Source organism: Crinia signifera, chromosome 1 (genome assembly GCF_055691185.1).
Source record: "Crinia signifera chromosome 1, ASM5569118v1, whole genome shotgun sequence".
NCBI lineage: Eukaryota > Metazoa > Chordata > Amphibia > Anura > Myobatrachidae > Crinia > Crinia signifera.
Window position 1 is genome coordinate 61,119,383 of NC_139217.1, and position 19,100 is coordinate 61,138,482.

General features: G+C 44.5%; 1 protein-coding gene across 3 annotated transcripts in view; it reads right to left on the reverse strand.

The window, feature by feature from the left end:
* The window catches only part of KLHL5 (kelch like family member 5), a 56,337-nt gene that overhangs the window by 16,018 nt on the left and 21,219 nt on the right, over positions 1-19,100 (reverse strand). For all 3 annotated transcript variants that reach the window (XM_083158428.1, XM_083158420.1, XM_083158423.1), the window contains exons 2-5: positions 13,500-13,682; positions 10,613-10,749; positions 8,183-8,379; positions 313-525 (exon numbers count right to left, since the gene is read on the reverse strand). In XM_083158428.1, coding sequence (XP_083014554.1) covers positions 313-525; positions 8,183-8,379; positions 10,613-10,749; positions 13,500-13,642 — 690 coding nt within the window. In that variant the 5' untranslated portion in view covers positions 13,643-13,682. The remainder of the gene's footprint in view (positions 1-312; positions 526-8,182; positions 8,380-10,612; positions 10,750-13,499; positions 13,683-19,100) is intronic.

Sequence of the window (19,100 nt, forward strand, 5' to 3'; positions counted from 1 at the left end):
TGGCCACCTTTACATATACATGTAAGTATTTTGACTATATCAATAATACTTGATTTATAATAAAAAAAATTAAAAAGTTTCTATTTCTTTTATAGTAACCCTGTGTATAGAGTTAGGGCCATCTCTCACGACAAGCAGATCCAATACAAAAGGCACAGAGATAAAACAAACTATATCAAAGCCATTCTGTTTTTTAAATAATTGCAGTTGAAACTCATCACTTTACAAAGAAACAACCGCTACAGCGAAACTATATCCCACCAATACGCCATGCACGCTTGCTTAGGCCACCACAGCAGTGACATGATGTACCTGTGGTGACAACAGAGGCAATCGGATATAAGCCAGCAGTCTGCTAAGGTCTCTCCTCCTTTGTTCCACGTCGTGCCGAACCCACGTGAGCAAAGCGTTTAGAATGGTTTCTTCACTGGGAATGTTCATATCATCGCTTGCTAACAGCTTTGCAATCTCTGCCCCCGGCAGCAACAGGAACTCTTGATTTCTTATTACTTCCATGAAGTGTTCCTGCAAATAAGAAATAGAGGCCAATGTAAATGGATGGTCCTTACTGTGCATAAACATCTTGTAACATTCACACGTTTGTATGACTGCGTGCACCACTCCATGTATTATCATAAAGGCCATTCAATAATTATAAAGAGAATTTTTTTTACAGCTCTTTCTAATGAATTACTTGTGGGAGTGATCCAACAGCAATTACTTGAACCATAGCAGCGCATATTGACCTGGCCAGAATGCCAAGCCCATAACCCTCCTTATTAAGGACTTTACTCCTTTAAAACAATTATTCTCAATTTGATGCTGGAGGTGGTTGCACACCATTCTTGAATGTGCTCAAAAATACAGTCCCCCCACCCCTCACACACACACAATTTGAAAAGTTTCAGAGGGCCTCAATATGTGTTATTAATATGTATTCAGTTACCCTTTTTGTTCTCAATAAAAATAAGCCAGGCTGAAGAGACCGTGCATGAGACAGTGAGTACAGAGAAAAGGGCAATTATGCTAATTAGGCAACCGTCAGTAATGAGTCACGTGAAAGTGCATAGTACAGGCAGAACCTTTGGCAGCCTGGTCTGGGGAATTTACTTCTGCATTCTCAGCTTTGCTTGGAGAAGCATTTGTTTCTAATTATCATCAGTCTGGGTTAGAACAGCATTTCCTAACAATCTGAATACAATTATTCTACAGTAAGAAATATTAAATGAAAAACAAAAATCTATGGCAAAATGTAGCCAGTACTCCAAAGCAGGACTGTAACTAGGGCGGTGCAGACGATGCCTAGCACTGAGGGCGCACAGTCCGCATACACTACGACTGGCCGCCGCCAGCTGCAGCACTGCCTGTTGTAATGTATAATAGTAGCATTTTGCCCGGCTCCTCTGGCGGATGACCCACTGCTAATATACAATATGGATGGCAGCGCTGGGCAGTCTTTGCTCTTTCTCCCCTGTGTGTTCCTGCAGTATCTACTCTGAATGAAGATGGACTTCCGGGTACTAGAGCCAGCTGCTGCCACCGCTCAGCCCAATTAAAGTAAGATACAGCATTGTTGCTTTAGGGGTGAGGGTGCTCGTCCCAATTTTTTGGCGATGCATCTTCGGCGCACACTGCCACCATATAAAATATGTTTTTATTTCATCCTTTGGGTTCATTTATGTGGTGTGGGACAGGATTTGCTTCTGATACTCAACAGTTTATGATTAGAAGCCACAAGCACTGGTGTTGCCTATTACATTGATCATAAATATTTTGTGTTGGTTTTAGACCATCAACCAGAAGCACACCTGCAATTGCCCAGAGGCATTTAAGTTTGCGAAACACTGGCGTAGGGGATCTTTTTACTTACTACCGCTGCAAGGCAGGAACCGGCCACTGCGTATATTTACTAAATATACACCTTTTGACCCTGGCAATTAGCTTTCTTTTTTTTTTTTATAAACAAACTTAATGGGCATTGAGCAAAACAAACATGAGCTCAGTTCCTGCTTCTCCAGTGATAGTCAGCTACAGGTGGCGGTTCCAACATTGTAGAAGACGGTGAGTGACCTCTTCTGTTAGTAACATCTAGTGTGTATCGGGGATTAAGTGTACGAGGAGTATGCGTTTGTATGGGTACAGTTATTTTCAATTCTCCTTTAAGGTATCCGGAATATAGTACACCAATTAGTTGTCCATGTGCTCCAATCTACAAATTGACAACAAAAATACGTTAAAAAACTAACTAAAACAAGCTTTTGATGTCGACCTAGTCACTGAGGACCCATCATTTATAGATGATAACAACTGCATATTAAAATTCTTCTTCAGGTTCTTGTTCAAAGACTTGTATATATGAGATGAAGAACCGTGTCCCAGATTTCTGTTACTACTGTGACATGCTGGTGTACAACGAATGAAGTTAGCAGTTGGTAATTTGCATTTCAAACCTATTCCAGACTCGCCTACAACCATATACTTGCTCAAAGCTCCAACTATTTTTGATCTTTTAATAGATTAGAGCTGATGATACTTTCATTGTCCCTTAAGACAAACAAGACGGATTTGAGCTTTATTAATAAGAAGAGTAACGTCCCCTATACAGCAACAATCAATCAAATCGGTATTTTACCGATAATTATGTAAAGAACTCTGCAGAGTATGATGGGTTTCACAGATGGCAGATTGTGACCAAAAAGTTTTTGGAAATACTAAAATCAGGTTTTTCAATTTTGAAAAATTTACAAATCATTTACGTTTCGACCAACAGCAAATCGGAAGGCAGGATGCAATGCCCCGACCGCCAATCGTCGAAAAGTGCACGACTGCGTAAACGGCCATGGATTGTCAATCAGCGTCCGGGATCGCGACAATCCACAGCCGTTATAGGCAAAACGGGCCCGACAGCTCTTGAAGTCGGGCTCGTTCTTCCGTGATCCCTCTTCAATGTTGTCGGTAAAGACAGCATTGAATAGGGACCCACCGCTATTTCCCCCGTCTGGAATAGCGGTGGAACATTGAATACCCCCCTAAGTCTTTTGCTGATGTATGGGCGCCTTAAGTAATTATAATCAATATAATCTGATTCAGACAACCTGTAGCACGAATATAAAATACAATAAAAATAGAAGAAACTTTCACCAGCATGGCTCTTTAAAAGCTTGAAATATTCAGCAGTAACGACATCTGGTCCCGGAGATTAAACGTCTTAAGTGACTTCTTAACCTTAACTACCTTCTCTGTGGCAATCCAAGCAGCCATCACCTGACCGTGGTTCACAGTGAGCTTCTGATAACTTTTACCGTATTATAAAACCGCTTTTCTCTTTCCTGAGAAATTTAATCTAATCTACTAATGTCCTACGTTATTATGGTGGGGTTTAGAATTAGGGCCAGTTTCTCTTAAACATGTTTGCAAGCTGAGTGTATGAGTTATACGCTTTTTGGGTGCACACTTTTGTCAAATTACTGTAGTTAATGTATCAATTAGTGTAATACAAATTCACTTTTAATAGATCTCTTAAAAGGGTGGTAGTGAAAAAAAATGACGCGAAGAGGGGGGGGGGGGGGGGGCAGTTATATACTCACAGTCATCTGTAACTTTGCAAATCAACAACCAGGTCTGAATGAGGCCCAAAGTGTGTAGAAGTTGCCCCTTGCAACCAATCAGCTGCTGCCTAGTCGTTTTATAAAATGCACTTGATAAATGATACTTCAAAAGCTGACTGGTTGTCATGAGCAACTCCTCCGCCTGCTCTCTTCTTCACTGCGTCATATATCTCTTATCTTTCTCCATCTTCCAAGGCTTTAGTACATCTTTTCCGTGTATGCTCTTGACACCAAGGAAAGAAGCTTTATCCTCAAAATTTAGGAACTAGAGCACAAAAAAGGTACTCATTTGTGTTCCCCAGCGGCTGTTACCAGCGGCCATTGTTGCACCATTTGGGTGCACACACGCCACGAGTGGACACATTTCTCCTTGCAGTCTCCCGAGGTGATAAGCAAAAATGTGTGAAAACATCTAACCCGGACATTACACTGGTTCAGCCACGAAGCTGAGCTACGGAACTTGAGTGAGACCCAGCACGATAATTAATGAGCTTTCAAAAATAACTGAATTGCTCAATAGGGCGGCCATAGAATTTCACGACAAAAACATCGGAATTCCCCACCTAATGTTCTATATAATATATGTGATATTTTGATTTCGAAGCTCTGATGGTCCAAATGACCAATTTTAAAGCCGCACAGTTTTATGTTACTAAAACATCTCTAAAGAAAGCCTGAACTACCCTGTCTGTATAAATATGTAACCCCCCCGATGGTTACACTTACATCCCTGGCACAATGAAGTGTCAAGGTGTCAGGCATAGTATATTCCTCTCAGTACGGCATGCCACAAAGCTGCACAGCCTGTGCCGACAGATGGATGGCTGACGTATGCCAGCAGCAGAATGTTCCATATCGCTTCCAGTGCCTGCTCCCGTACCAGTTTACCATCTCACAGCTTTCCCAGAGCGCAAGGTTAGGTCAGTCAGTACTACCAAGCAACAGGTGGATCCATCTGGAACGTGCAATACCGCTACACACATATACACTGAATGTCTCCACCTCAGCCAAGCCAACTCTTTACTACCAAAATGAGTACTTCGGAGGAACTTGGCTAGTAATAGAAATAATGAAACTGCAACACATAATATGCATAGATTTACAGTACAAAACAAATGTGTGCCTGAATCACTGGATAACAGCCTGGATACGTTCAAAAATCAGCTGAGAAGCCGGGCCCCCAGGAGACACTCAGTATGAAGAGGCCACGCCCAACACGTTTAATCCGATTGGATATATACCCCTTTCCCACTGCAGGCTTTACACGTGTAAATGCCGTTTTTTTAGCCTTTTTAAACGGCTAGAGCTGCAGTGGGAAAGCTCCAGGTTGCTTTACACGGGTAACAAATACCGGTTTTTGTTACCCGTGTAAAAAGCAGTGTTTTTACCGTGTTATAGCCGTTTTTTCGGCAGTGGGAAAGGGGTAGCCCTTTACCCGTTAAAAAAAAAACCGGCATGGGGTCCCCCCCCACTGCCGAAACCAGCACCAGGCTGAAGGAGCCGGGGCTGGTAATAAAAAATCAGGAAACCCGACAAATAGGGGTTCCCTGATTTTTTACAACCAGCCCCAGGCTCCAGGTCCGGGGCTGGTTCCCAAAATACGGGGGACAAAATGACTAGGGGTCCCCCGTATTTTAAGAACCAGCCCCAGGCACAACCAGCCAGCAGGGTAATGCCACAGCCGGGGGACACTTATGATATAAGTTCCCGCGGCCAAAGCATTAACCCTACCGACCAGTCAGCCTGGCCAGGGGCCCTGGGGGAGTGGGGACCCCCCCAATAAAGGGGTCCCCCCCCTCCAGGACTTACCTGACCAGGCTGAAGCCTGGTGCTGTCCCCGGTGACCCTGGAGCGGTGGTCACCGGGCTGATGGTATTGTGTAAAAAATAGAATAAAAACCATTGTCTTTTACTGGTGAACTATGAGTCCCAGCAAGCCTCCCCCGCAAGCTGGGACTTGGAGAACCACAAGTCCCAGCCTGCGGGGCATTAAAGGGCCCGCTGGGTCTTGTAGTTCCACAGTAAAAGAAAGAGTTAAATAAACACACTGACACACGTGAAAAATAAAAGTTTAATACATACATAACACATACATACTGATACTTACCTATCTTGAGCCCGTAGGTAGCCCTGGTCCTGATGTCCTGGTCCGTGTCGACGTCTGTATCCAGTCGGCATCCCTGTCGGCGTCGGCGGTCCGGAGTCCGAAGAAATCCATTTGGGAAGCTGTGGAAGGAAATCCTACTCACCTGTCCCAGCGCGACGTAGTCCAGGTAAGGTCTTTGCAAAAAAAAAAAAAACCGACACCCGAACCAGACCGGACTGACGGAGACACACGTGTGTTTGTTTACATCGTGCGGCTCCGCCTCCCGAATGCCGCTATTGGCCGCCTTGCGGCCTAGCGGCTCCTGATTGGCCGCTAGGCCGCAAGGCGGCCAATAGCGGCATTCGGGGGCGGAGCCGCACGATGTAAACACACCGTGCGTCTCTCAGCTGTCCGCTTGGTTCGGGTGTCGGTTTGTTTTTTTTGCAAAGACCTTACCTGGACTACGTCGCGCTGGGACAGGTGAGTATGGTTTCCTTCCACAGCTTCCCAAATGGATTTCTTCGGACTCCGGACCGCCGACGCCGTCGCCGACAGGGATGCCGACTGGATACAGACGCCGACACGGACCAGGACATCAGGACCAGGGCTACCTACGGGCTCAAGATAGGTAAGTATCAGTATGTATGTGTTATGTATGTATTAAACTTTTATTTTTCACGTGTGTCAGTGTGTTTATTTAACTCTTTCTTTTACTGTGGAACTACAAGACCCAGCGGGCCCTTTAATGCCCCGCAGGCTGGGACTTGTGGTTCTCCAAGTCCCAGCTTGCGGGGGAGGCTTGCTGGGACTCATAGTTCACCAGTAAAAGACAATGGTTTTTATTCTATTTTTTACACAATACCATCAGCCCGGTGACCACCGCTCCAGGGTCACCGGGGACAGCACCAGGCTTCAGCCTGGTCAGGTAAGTCCTGGAGGGGGGGGACCCCTTTATTGGGGGGGTCCCCACTCCCCCAGGGCCCCTGGCCAGGCTGACTGGTCGGTAGGGTTAATGCTTTGGCTGCGGGAACTTATATCATAAGTGTCCCCCGGCTGTGGCATTACCCTGCTGGCTGGTTGTGCCTGGGGCTGGTTCTTAAAATACGGGGGACCCCTAGTCATTTTGTCCCCCGTATTTTGGGAACCAGCCCCGGACCTGGAGCTGGTTGTAAAAAATCAGGGAACCCCTATTTGTCGGGTTTCCTGATTTTTTATTACCAGCCCCGGCTCTTTCAGCCTGGTGCTGGTTACGGCAGTGGGGGGGACCCCACGCCGTTTTTTTTTTTAAATTCTCCCCCCCCCCCCCCCCCCTATCTTTACACTGCTTAAACGGGTTTTTAAACGGGTAAGTGTGAATGTGACAAAAACAGCTTTTAAACGGTAATTTACCGTTTAAAAGCTGCAGTGGGAAAGAGTCTTATGGCTCTTACCCGTTTAAAGACCCGTTTAAAAAAAACGGGTCTTTACCCGTGTAGGCAGTGGGAAAGCAGCATTAGTCACATCCTCATATACAAAAAAAGACGCATGGCTTGGACGTATGAACCACAATACAAAATGCCTTTTGTATCAAAACATACACCAAGGAATGCACACACATCAGAGTTCTACTACACACCCACATATCAATAAATAAAATACATAAATAAATAAAAAATATCAAATGATAGCTCCAAAATAACAGATAACAGGTTTTTATAGACTGCTTTACATAAAATAGATTCTATCCAGAAATATTTTGTAAACAAATGTGACTGAGACTCCCATTATGGGTCCCAATGTAACAAAAGCTTCAAGTGGTGGCTCTGGAGTTAGGGCTCCAGAGTTGGGGCTGCAGCACAATTCAAAATGGGGAGCAACACCAACCGTCATTCCAAGCTGACTCACTGGCAGTTAGTGCATCTCCCCATTTGAATCTTGAACTGTGCTGCAGCCCTACCCTCTGCAGCCGCCACAAACTCAATTTCTTTACATCAGTCCGCCAAGACCCCAAGAGATAAACGCAGGTAATAAGAGTATTCTGATGCAGTCCTTCATAATCCTGACCAGTAAATACAAGCAAAAGTTCAGGACCATGATCCAAGATATAAACTGAGTTGGAATAAAAAGAATCCCCATGCAAAGTTCCTTATCGCATATAATAATGGACTCGCTGCTGCGCAATTTTGTGGAGGATTGCGTTGATAGTCTTTGCCCAGACAACCCCATGCAAGTCTACGAATGACTAACTAATATGTGAAAACGGGCGCAAACAGAAAAAAAAAAACATTGAATAGATGGAATGAGAATTCCATCTATTCTTTGCAGAAACGGCAGATTTCTTTGCAGTTTTCCATGTAATCGGAACATTGAATACCCCCCTAGAACTGGGACAAAGCAAACGCAAATTCCGAGTGCTCACTAGGTTACATATTTGAAATATCCAAATTAGGTCCCAATGTAGTCTCATATTAAGTAGAATCAAATCCTCTAGATACAGTTCATATACTCACCATTGTGTAACTGTGGGCCACTTTGTGTAAATCCGTACATCCTTGTGCATCAGCAAATGAGCGGATGCCCAGGCAGTTGGAAGGGTGCAGCTGTTTCATTAAGAACTTGCAGCATGCCTCCACCACCAGGGGCAACTGCAGGAGGCAAGCGGTGGACAGGAGGCTCTCAATACTGTCTTCTTTTAACTCCAGGCGACCTGTGTAGAGGGGACATGGGATCTAAGTATTGCAAAAACTGTGATCGCTCATACAAAACCAAAAACAGGTTGATAGCAGAGAACAGCTCAAGTGGTACAGATACATAGATGGTAAATCCACATCACAGACTGAGGGGTACATTTACTAAGATGGGAGTTCTTGTTAAGTCTTATCTATTATTTTCCAGAAGGCGCTAAATAAGAATTAAATATCTAATTGGTTGCCCATAGCAATATCCCAACTTCAATAGAACTCCCATCTTGGCAGATAAACCTTTGCAGTTATTTGATCTGCTGTGACATCACAGCACCCCTATAACTGCAGTAAATCTGCAATATTTGCATTTCCAGATCTGCATGTCTGTCAGTCACATGTGATCAGTCAGAGAAGCAACACTGCTAAAAACATGGCCAGAAAGGAGAAAGAAAGGACATCTTTAGACAGATAGGCAAATTATTTCAGAAAGGAACAAATTCCGATCAAATAAAACTTTACATGTATTTTTATTTCTGCCATGATTTTCAAATCAAATTGTATTTTAACCAAAATGCCCCTTAAAGTCTTCTTTCACTCAGGGCCTGATTTCCACCAGTTAAAGAGGATTCAGACCTCCGCATCAGGGAACAAGAGACTTTATTATCTGGATCACTGGACAGCACTGACGCAGGGGTTTAATGGACTCGGGAAAGTGGTGTGTGCAACACATTTAACATAACAGAATGCAATAACAAAATCCAGAATATCATGATTTGGAATACAAATGACAGATAGAAAATTCTATTTAACCCATTCATAGATTGCAATACAAGAAAAGCATTGTCATTTTTCACGCATCCTTAACGATGTAGTACAACCTGAAATTAAATGCGAGCAACAGACCAGCAATAAGAGATCCTGCGGGGGGAAACAAGGTGCATCAAATGTATTCCAAACCGAAATGGGCACTGGAGCATGTCCGCGGTCTGTCACAGACGTTCCAGGCCTCACCTTGTGCATAAACACCCTCAGAATATGCACAAGTAATCCGTATATAGAGAAATAAAATATGTTGGCTAAAGAAACATTCGGTTATGGGTTTTTTTTTTTATACCACAAACAGAGTTATAAAATATATGAAAATATTAGTACGGTTAGTATTTTAAAGACGGCTAATTATAATGGTAGAATGTAGGTCACAAGTAAAATAATAGGTACCACCTGAGGATCTGTGTCGGTCAAACACCTGAGCTGGATCATGGCGATATGGAACCCATGTACTGTGAGGGTGTCCCAAGGACTTGACTTGGGGAACAAGCAATAAAACACACAAACTCTTGTATTTTGCACACAGCACAACTAGGGGCGAGATGCCGTCAGCACCCCAGCTGACGTTTAATATACTGATGCCGGCATCCAGATTGCCCTTAAGAGACCAGCACCAGAACATTAAACAGTTCAGAATGCCCACGTTGGAATACCGAAGGCCGGCAACCCCTAACGGTCAGTGTGTGGGCCGGGGCAGCGTGCAGCTGGGGAAGAGGGGGGTGGGGGTGTTCAGTCTAGGCACTACTGGGGGGACTTCGGGTTAGGCTGAAGGGAGGAGGAATTAGGTTTGACACTTAGAAGTGTGTGTGTGTGTGGGGGGGGGGGGATTAGATTTAGGCAGTTGGGTACGATGGTTAGTGTTAGGCACTACCGGGGAGGGTTAGACTGCTAGAAGGTCGGGTTAGTATACTTACCTTACCCATCGGTATTCCATCCTTCGGCCTGACCGCAGCGTAATCCCTATGTATCACCAAGGGACAAGTTATGGGCAAAGGTGCAGCATCAAGATGGCTGTGTTACTTGAGTGTATTGATTTAAATTTCCTTTCTTGCTTCGTTACCATGACCAATCTATGGGGTAGATTTATCGAGGCTCGGAGAGAAATGGAATTACATTTTAAAAACACAACCTGTAAATTGCTGGGAACTGTTATCGCTATCCACTTTATCTCTCTCCAAGCTTCGATAAACCTGCCCTCGTGTATCTCAAATTGAATAGGGGGGCTGGGGGTGTTATTCCCAACCACTCACAATGCCTAGGGTAAATGCCACTCTGAATGCAGCGCTGCTGACTGGTAATGTATGCGAGAGAAATGTATACTCCGTCAGGGCAACACAAACCGGTCCTTAAGTAAACGGTATATGCACTTTACTGAAAGACATTAGTAGGGGGAATATTTAATTATTTAATCCATCCAATCTATATTACCTGTGTAAGAATACTGAACTAAGGCCCATAGTGCATTGGGTTCCACACCCTCCATTTTGATTTCCTCCTGTTTAGCTTCTCTCACATCGCTGGTGAACATTGCCGCAAAGTAGTCCGACACCGAGGACAGCACCAACCTGAAAGACACCACATTTTTTTTTCATCCAGGCTGCTTAGTAATTCAGCACAATGTACTGACTAATTTATTGTACATCTGACAGCTCAGCACCAAACCTCACGCTGGTGAATTATTTATTATACCTTATCGGCCTTTTGTTTGCCTGAACTGCTTTACTTCACTTTCATCTTGAAGTAATTGAAAATACATTTATTTTTGGGTTAGTGACAGAATGGGGTGTGCGGACAGGAGATCGTTCTTTGTATCAATGAAGAAACACAGACCCACAGTAACCTATTCAATACTATAGTGCAGGGCTGGCCAAACCGGTCCTCAAGATCTACCAACGGTCCACGTTACAGCTGTAGCAGGGCCGTCTTTTCGTATGGGCTTAATGGGCAAACGCAGGATTTTCAGAAGGGGGTTTCCAGAGGGGTGGAGCAAAGCACAGAGATGGACACTTAGGTGACCAAGTATATGCCGGGTCAGTTAAAGTATTATAGATAGACCAAATGTATATAAATAATAATAATTTAAAAAAGATATACTGTATATATGTGTATACATATATATACACACACATATACATATATATACATACAAGGGCGTTAACAGCAGTGTAGACCCCTGGGCATAGCAATGTATTTGGCCCCCTACCGATCCTCCAGCGGTAGGGGTGGGGGAAGCTTTGATGTCCCGCGGGTGGTAGGGGGCATTATATCAACCGCTCAGCATGTAGAGCCTGGATCAGTAATTTCCACTAATTGCCCCTTTACAGCACATATAGTGGGAGATGGGGTGGGAGAAGGGGGCATTGGGCTGAATGAAGGGGCCCTGATACATAACTTCCAGGGTGGTAGAGGATGTTTAATATGCAGAGGAGGGGTGTATAGTGGAGTGGGCTTATTATTCATAATTTTCTGGTGGGAGGACAGCTTGCTTGACTACAGATATCTCCAGTTCCCGGAAATAGATTTCTTGGATTTTAATGGAATTAAAAACTAGAGAATCCCACCTACAAAATGGTATTGGGCACTAGGGGATCAGAATTAAGGAGGCAGAGCAATCTGCCAACGAGTATATAAAACTACATACCAGGTGTGTGGAGCTGGAGCAGTAACCAGCTGCTGGCAGGCTGATATCTCTGGTTCTGGGAAAAGAAGAGACAAGCTACTAGTGTCCATCAAAGGGGGAGAGTCCCAGCTTTTGGAATATACCCTCAAAAAAACTCTAAGTCAAACAGAACCTGAAATATCTGACTGGGAATAACAATTAACAGGCTTGGATGGGGACCACTGCTTTGAAGTCAGATATCTCCGGTTCCCAAGGGCCGATTTTTACAATTCTTATACCCATGGAAAGAGGGGACCCTAAGCTTTCAGATGAGGACCATTAGACTCCTGGGATGACCCCTGCATGCTCTACTGCCTTTTTCCAGGGATACCAGGATTTTAAAAATCGGCCCTGGGGAACTGGAGATATCCAACTTCAAAGCAGCAGTCCACATCCGACCTGTTAATTGCACTTCCCAGTCATATTTCTCAGGTTCTCTCTGACTTAGAGTTTTTCTGAGAGTTTATTCCAAAAGCTGGGACTCTCCCATATCTGTCGACACTAGCGGCTTGTCTCTATCATGCCCATAACCAGATATATCAGCCTTCCCACAGCCGGTCCCTGCTCCAGCTCCAAACGTCTGGTGTACAGTTTTATATTTTTTGTCAATGGATTGCTCTGGCTCCTGATCTCTGATCCCCAAGTTCCCAGCACCTCCTGAAAGTCTAGGTTTTTATACTATTGAAGGCTAAGAAATCTACTTCCAGATAATGGCGATATCTGCAGTCAAAGAAGCTGCACTTCCACTGGAAAATGACGAATATTAAGCCCACTCCATTATCCAACCCTCCCCTGCATATAAAACACCCCCTACCTCCCTGGAAGTCATTTACAAGTGCCCCTTTCCACACGTTAGTGTTCTCCCTCCCACCACCTGTGCAGTAAAGGAGTAATTAGCAGAAGTTACTGCTCCAGGTCCTACATGTTGAATGGAAGATAGAGCACCCCCTGCCACCCGTGGGACATCAAAGCTGCTGCTGATAGCACCCCCCCACCCCTAGGAGGGGAGAATGGGTAAGGGCCCCAGTGCATTGCTTTGCCCAGGGGCCCACACTGCTGTTAAGACAGCCCTGAGCTGTAGTTATTACTAACCGTCACATTTTCAAACCTACTGCATGCATTCCTACTAATGATCCATGGGTTGCCTGGAAAACATGTACTGTTGGTAGATCTTGAGGACCGGTTTGGCCACCCCTGCTATAGTGTATACATGCACTACCATTCAAAAGTTTGGGGTCAGATATTTCCTTATTTTTGAAAGAAAAGCAGTGGTTTTTTTTTTCAATGAAGATAACATTAAATTAAACAGAAATACACTACATAGGTGTATAGGCCCATTTCCAGCAACCACTGGGCAGATGTATCGGAGAAATAACAGCTTCTGTCATTTTTCAAACGTAGCCTTTCAAATGACAGAAGCTGATTGGTTCTTACTTTCTCTCTCAGAGCTTTGGAGTTCATAGAGAAACAGTGTGGAGGTGAAGTAGGGCCAGTTTAAGACAGGAGGGGCCTGGGTGCAGTCTCCGTACAGACCCTGATTATTGCCTGGAATATTTCTAATACTAGGAAAGTCATGCAGAATAGCAGAGGCTTACAGATCCTGGGATTAGGTTATTAGCTTTGTAAACCATCATACATAATGCAATTGTGACTGACCTGTGGGCGGGAATCCTACGATCGCCAGCGATCAGGATGACATCACATAGCTGCTTGTGCCGCAGGTAGCTTTCCATCTTCTTGAACGTCTGCTCGGCGTGGTTAAGGGACTGGAAGAACTCATCGGGGGCGCACGACTCCATTGTGTGGCAGGAAGATAACGTCTGGCTGCTGTTTGAGGTCCTGGAACCAACAACAAAAATAATAAACCATAACTTGCATTTATAAAGTCAGGAATTACTATACAGGTCGTCTATTTAATTAGCTGGTTTAACCGAGGGCTTAATTGACTCCTGAGTTGTTTCAAGAGTCATATTTAATTTATTACTATGGAAAGCCTACAAAGTGGCTTCATACAGTATTTCTCTTACTTGGCATGGGGGGGGGGGGGGAGATCAGCACACTGTGGAAGCATTTGGCAGGATGAAATAGAAATGGAGTATACATATTTGATGGAGATGGCTGTAATTTACTGTCCAATTCCTCCCCCGTTCCCATCAGTACACCATACGCCCAATCTGCTGTCCCTCTCTCTTCTAAAGAGAGTCTATGCTGAGTCCGTTACTCAGGTATATGGGAAAGAGAAATTAATTCAGTCAGTCTCTTTCTTTTGGATAACTTTCACACCATTTAAGATGGCTACACATTGGGCGAGATTCTCTCAACGAAAAATGCAGTAAAAACCCCGTTATTGTGGGATGCACTAAAGACCCCCGCCGGGCTACCGCTACGGGGTGGGGGGGCATCACCAGCAAAAGCTTGCGATGTCCAATAGAAGCCTATGGGCTTCTACCACGACCCACCGCCGTCCTGAACATACCCCCGCCAACCCACCTCACCTGTGTCCGGGCAGCACAGCACTGTTCTTCCGGGTGCAGGGAGGAGGAGGAGAGCCTGCCCACAGAAGCAGCTAGGAGGGGGAGCCGCTGCACATCGCCAGCCAGATCACAAAGAACAGCTCTTAACGCAAGAGCTGTCCTTTGCCATAATTATCTCATATGTTAGTGCATATGGGATAATTATGTCTGCGGTCGCCGATGAAATGTGGCCGCACGAATGTTAGAGAATCTTGCCCATTGTGACACTCGCAAAAAGTGCAAGGTCATCAACGATTTCCCTTAAACTCCTGGACAAATGATAAAGTGCATATACACCGTGCAATCTTGCAATATATATCATCAGTGGCCACACCCAGGAGTATACATACAATCTTCCTGAATGTTAAAAAGATCAACACAAGCGACAAACAATCAGCGGCACAGCGCATCTGCATCATGATACAGCATGCACAATGGACGATGCAAAACATCTTCAGAACCCATTGAAATAGTCCACATCTATAGGAAAGTCATGGAATGTGGACCCAGCTATAGTTACGGCCAAAGCCCACATAGAATAAAATGATAGCTACAATCTTTTAAAACGGGATACGTCACTGGGTTGACCCTATTTAGGTTGACATGCACTGGGTCGACAGTGCTTAGGTCAACACGTGAAATAGGTGGACGTGGCTAAGGTCAACAGGGTTGGAAGGTTGACCCAAGCATTAGGTTAACAATGGGAAGGTCGACATGACGTTTTTTTTTAGCCAACACGGTGTGGTGGAGGACACAGTACACCGATGGTGCCCATGCTGACTAGGTCAATATTCAGGGGGGACTTGAAAAATTCATTTCGACCTTACCATTGTCGACATAATGCTTGCGTCGACCGTCAGTGGTTAAGCCAATACATGTTGACCCAATGGCTCATACCCGTTTTAAACCTCCCAGTCAGTTGGGATGAAGTGAACATGGCACATGACAGAATGGGTGCAATTCCTTCCCAGTGAGGCTACTGGTTGGCTACACTCCCCAGCATAGTCCTGGCACATTAGAGGTAGGGGGTTCAACGTTGAGGAGATGTTGGGGGCACCTTGCAAAAATGTCCAAAAGCTTTTCATATTTATTTATTATTTATTTATTAACAGTTTCTTATATGCAGCGCAACATCTGACAGTCCTAGTAACACTGAATGGAGTATCCACTCAGATGTATAAGTACAGGTAAAGCAAAAGCACCAGGATCCCAAAACAAAAACAATTTGTGGGCAGACAATCCACAGGGCTGGGTTCTACTCACGCAGCTATTGAATTACTAGGCAATTTATGGGTGGGGATCATCTCACAGACAATGTCTAGGTCAGGCGTGGGCAACATGCGTCTCTCCGGCTGTTGCAAAACTACAAGTCCCAACAGGCCTTGCCACAATTTTGCTCCTAGGGAATGCTAAAAACTGTGGCGATGCATGCTGGGATGTGTAGTTTTATGACAGCTGGAGAACCACAGATTGCCCATGCTTGCACTAGGCCAACACTAGCAAATGTCTAGGTTGACATTGAAGATTTCTGGCATCAATGTCGACACCTGAGCACGTGGACCAGCAAATAGTGCACAGCGTCACTCGCCTTGCTTCAGGTCACGTCACATGAATGGTAAAAACATTGAAAAAAGGGAAAAAATGGTGAAAAACTCATCTCGACTTTTTTCTTGTGCCGACCAATGACATGTTGATCTGTTGCTTGTGTCGACCTTTTGTCATTGCGGACCATCTGTGAACCATGCAGATACCGATGTGTTACCAAAGTCCATCACCAATCATCCACAAACAGACTGAGAAGCCGGTACATGGAGACAGACAGTACATACCGCACAGAGTAATAACACACACACATAGCAATATAAGTAAAAACTAAATACACTGAATACATTTCATATATTAGACTAATGTAATATCGCTGAAATGATTTGTTCAAGGATGCACTTAGGGTCCGATTCAGTCCTGTTCGCTGAGAATTGGGCTCAGTTTCTCATGGTGGGGGAATGTGCATGAGCAGAGTCATGGCTCATGGGTATTTGCACACCCCTGGGGCGAAGGCCTCCGGCGAGTTTTACACTCCCTGGCAAAATGATTGACAGGCAGGGGGCGGTCGCCGGGACCACCCATAAAATGCGATGGACGCGCCCATAGAAATGCTGGGTCTCACCCGGGATTTTGACAAGAGTCCATCCCGGCATTTGTCAGGATTTAGCTCCCACAGAGATGTCACTGGCGGCAGTTAGGGGTGGGCGGAGGAGGGTGCAGCACTTGGAGCTGACGATGTATCCAAGTGCTGCCTCCTCCATAGTGTGTACCCAACCCGGGTTACCTGTGCACAGCAACCCGGGTCCGACCCTGGACGAACCCTTTTTTTTTTTTTTTAACCCGTGTCTGAATGCTTGGTTGCTGGAACCGCGTTATAGATTTACTTAATTCTTCTAAAACTATCCCCCTTGTCCCTCACACACTAAAAACATCAAAACAAGAACTAGTGAACCATTCCTGGAGGGTTATACTTAGCTGTCCTCAGTCACAACTTCAGAGCCTGCAGACAACCATATTTGGTGAAAAAGAAATCCCTTCTTCATACATTGAGAATAATTAAATCTCTTTGTTGCCATTATTGTTTCAGAATCGCTGTCACGCATAACAAAAATAGCAAACTGTAAATACATTGTATTGCTAAGGTTACAGAGCGGAATGTCAGGACAATACCATGCGCTCACATAGGCCAGAATATCGTTCTTTAACCCCTTTGCTGCTGAGGCTATTTCGGCACTTAGGGGGTTATTCTAGTTCACTCTTTCTGACAAAATCCTTCTTAGATGGACAAAACCATGTGCACTGCGGGTGGGGCAGATGTAACTTGTGCAGAGAGAATTAGATTTGGGTGGGGTTTTACTTCAAAGTGAGATCTAAATTGCAGTGTAAAAATAAAGCAGCCAGTATTTACCCTGCACAGAAACAAAATAACTCACCCAAATCTAATTCTCTCTGCACATTTTACATAAGCCCCCCTGCAGTGCACATGGTTTTGTCCATCTAAGAAGGATTTTGTCAGAAAGAGTGAACTAGAATAAGGCCCTTTATCATAGATATCAGATATTATTTGAGCAGTATCCACACAAATTATAACCTGGTGTCCTCTCCTTCAGAAGACACAATTTCCCCAAAATATAATTTGTTTGCTTATTTCTATGCACACTACAAACACCCAAAAGTTTTTTTTTTTTTTTTATTGAAACCGAGAATGTGAATTAAAAACTAAAGTATTTTGTTTTTGTAACCAGAACATATATTGTGGGCAAATGTGATAGCCTGTGAATTGCCGAATTCGGCTACTTCCTGACAAGTCTGGTTGGTGTTTAAAAAGCAAAGCCAACCTTTTTTTGCCTTTTGAACGATTGCAACTTTATAACATCAGCCAGACTCACTGGGAGGTCGCCAATGCCAGAAATTCAGAGGCAGTCACATTTATTTGTGCACATTGGTTCAGCATTAACCCATCTTTACAAAAAGCCAGATTTTTTTTTTATTATAAAATCTGAAAACTCAAATATCAAATATTTAGCAAGAACAATAATACACGAAGGAATAATATAGTACTCCACTGATTTCTGGATCTTCTAATGCTCCCTGTAATATGGGGCGCTATTTTCTGCTGACATGAACTACTAAAGGGACAATTATTTGAATCATTAAGTAGCAGATGGTAAAGTTCATGCCCATTAGGGGATTTGACCCTCATCCGATGACTTTGTAGTATTTATAGATGTTGTTTTTGTCTGGTGATCACGTGTAATTACCGAATAATAACCCCATCGGGGCCACATCCTTTGACGCTTCTCTTTTAAATAAGGTTGTCATTGCCTTAACCGAAGACAGAATGGGTGGTTAATAGTGATGATTTCTGTATTAAAGGGGTGCTCTCTTATGAGTACTAGAGAAAAAAAAAAGTCTCTGGGGTCACAATCTAAAAGACTAGACTCCACATAGTGTTCCTAACCAATTTGAGGCCCCCTTACCCCTGCCGGCAGTTGTGCCTCTGACCCAGCACAGCACCCATAACAACAGCAGCCAGCGACACCCACCACCCCTCAACAATAGTAATCTTTATCCACAGGGCTGTATCTAGACATTTTGGTGCCCTGTGCCAGCAAGGACCCCATATTTTAAATAGACACAGAGTGTGCCAAAGGCATGTGTCCCCAGAAAGAGCTGTGGTCTTGCTAGGAAGGGACCTGGCCACACAATAGTACCAAATCAAATGACATCACACAGCAGTGCAACCTTATTCACATTACACTACATGTTAGTGTACCTTATTCATGTTATGCCACACAGTAGTATCCCTTTATCTTATACATGTTACGCCATCCCTGCCCCGCTGGGGTATGGGTCATATTGTCGACATACATTAGGCTGGCCATTAAAGGTGGACAGGGATTACGTCGACACATATATTGCGATATGGCTAAGGGTGATAGGGTCGGGCGGCCATTTTCTTTTGTCCCAAATTTCAACATAAGTCGGCGTGGCCACCGCATCAGTGTACGCTGCGCTCGCTATGCTTCAGGCACGATGCCTCGCTGCGCTTGGTGCACTATTATAGTCACCCTCCGCGCCCTAGTAGGGTATGAAAACACACAAAAATGTGGAAAACTCATGTCAACCTTTTCACTGTCGAACCTTCCTATTGTCAACCTAATGCTTGTGTCGACATTCCGACCCGGACCTTTAGTGG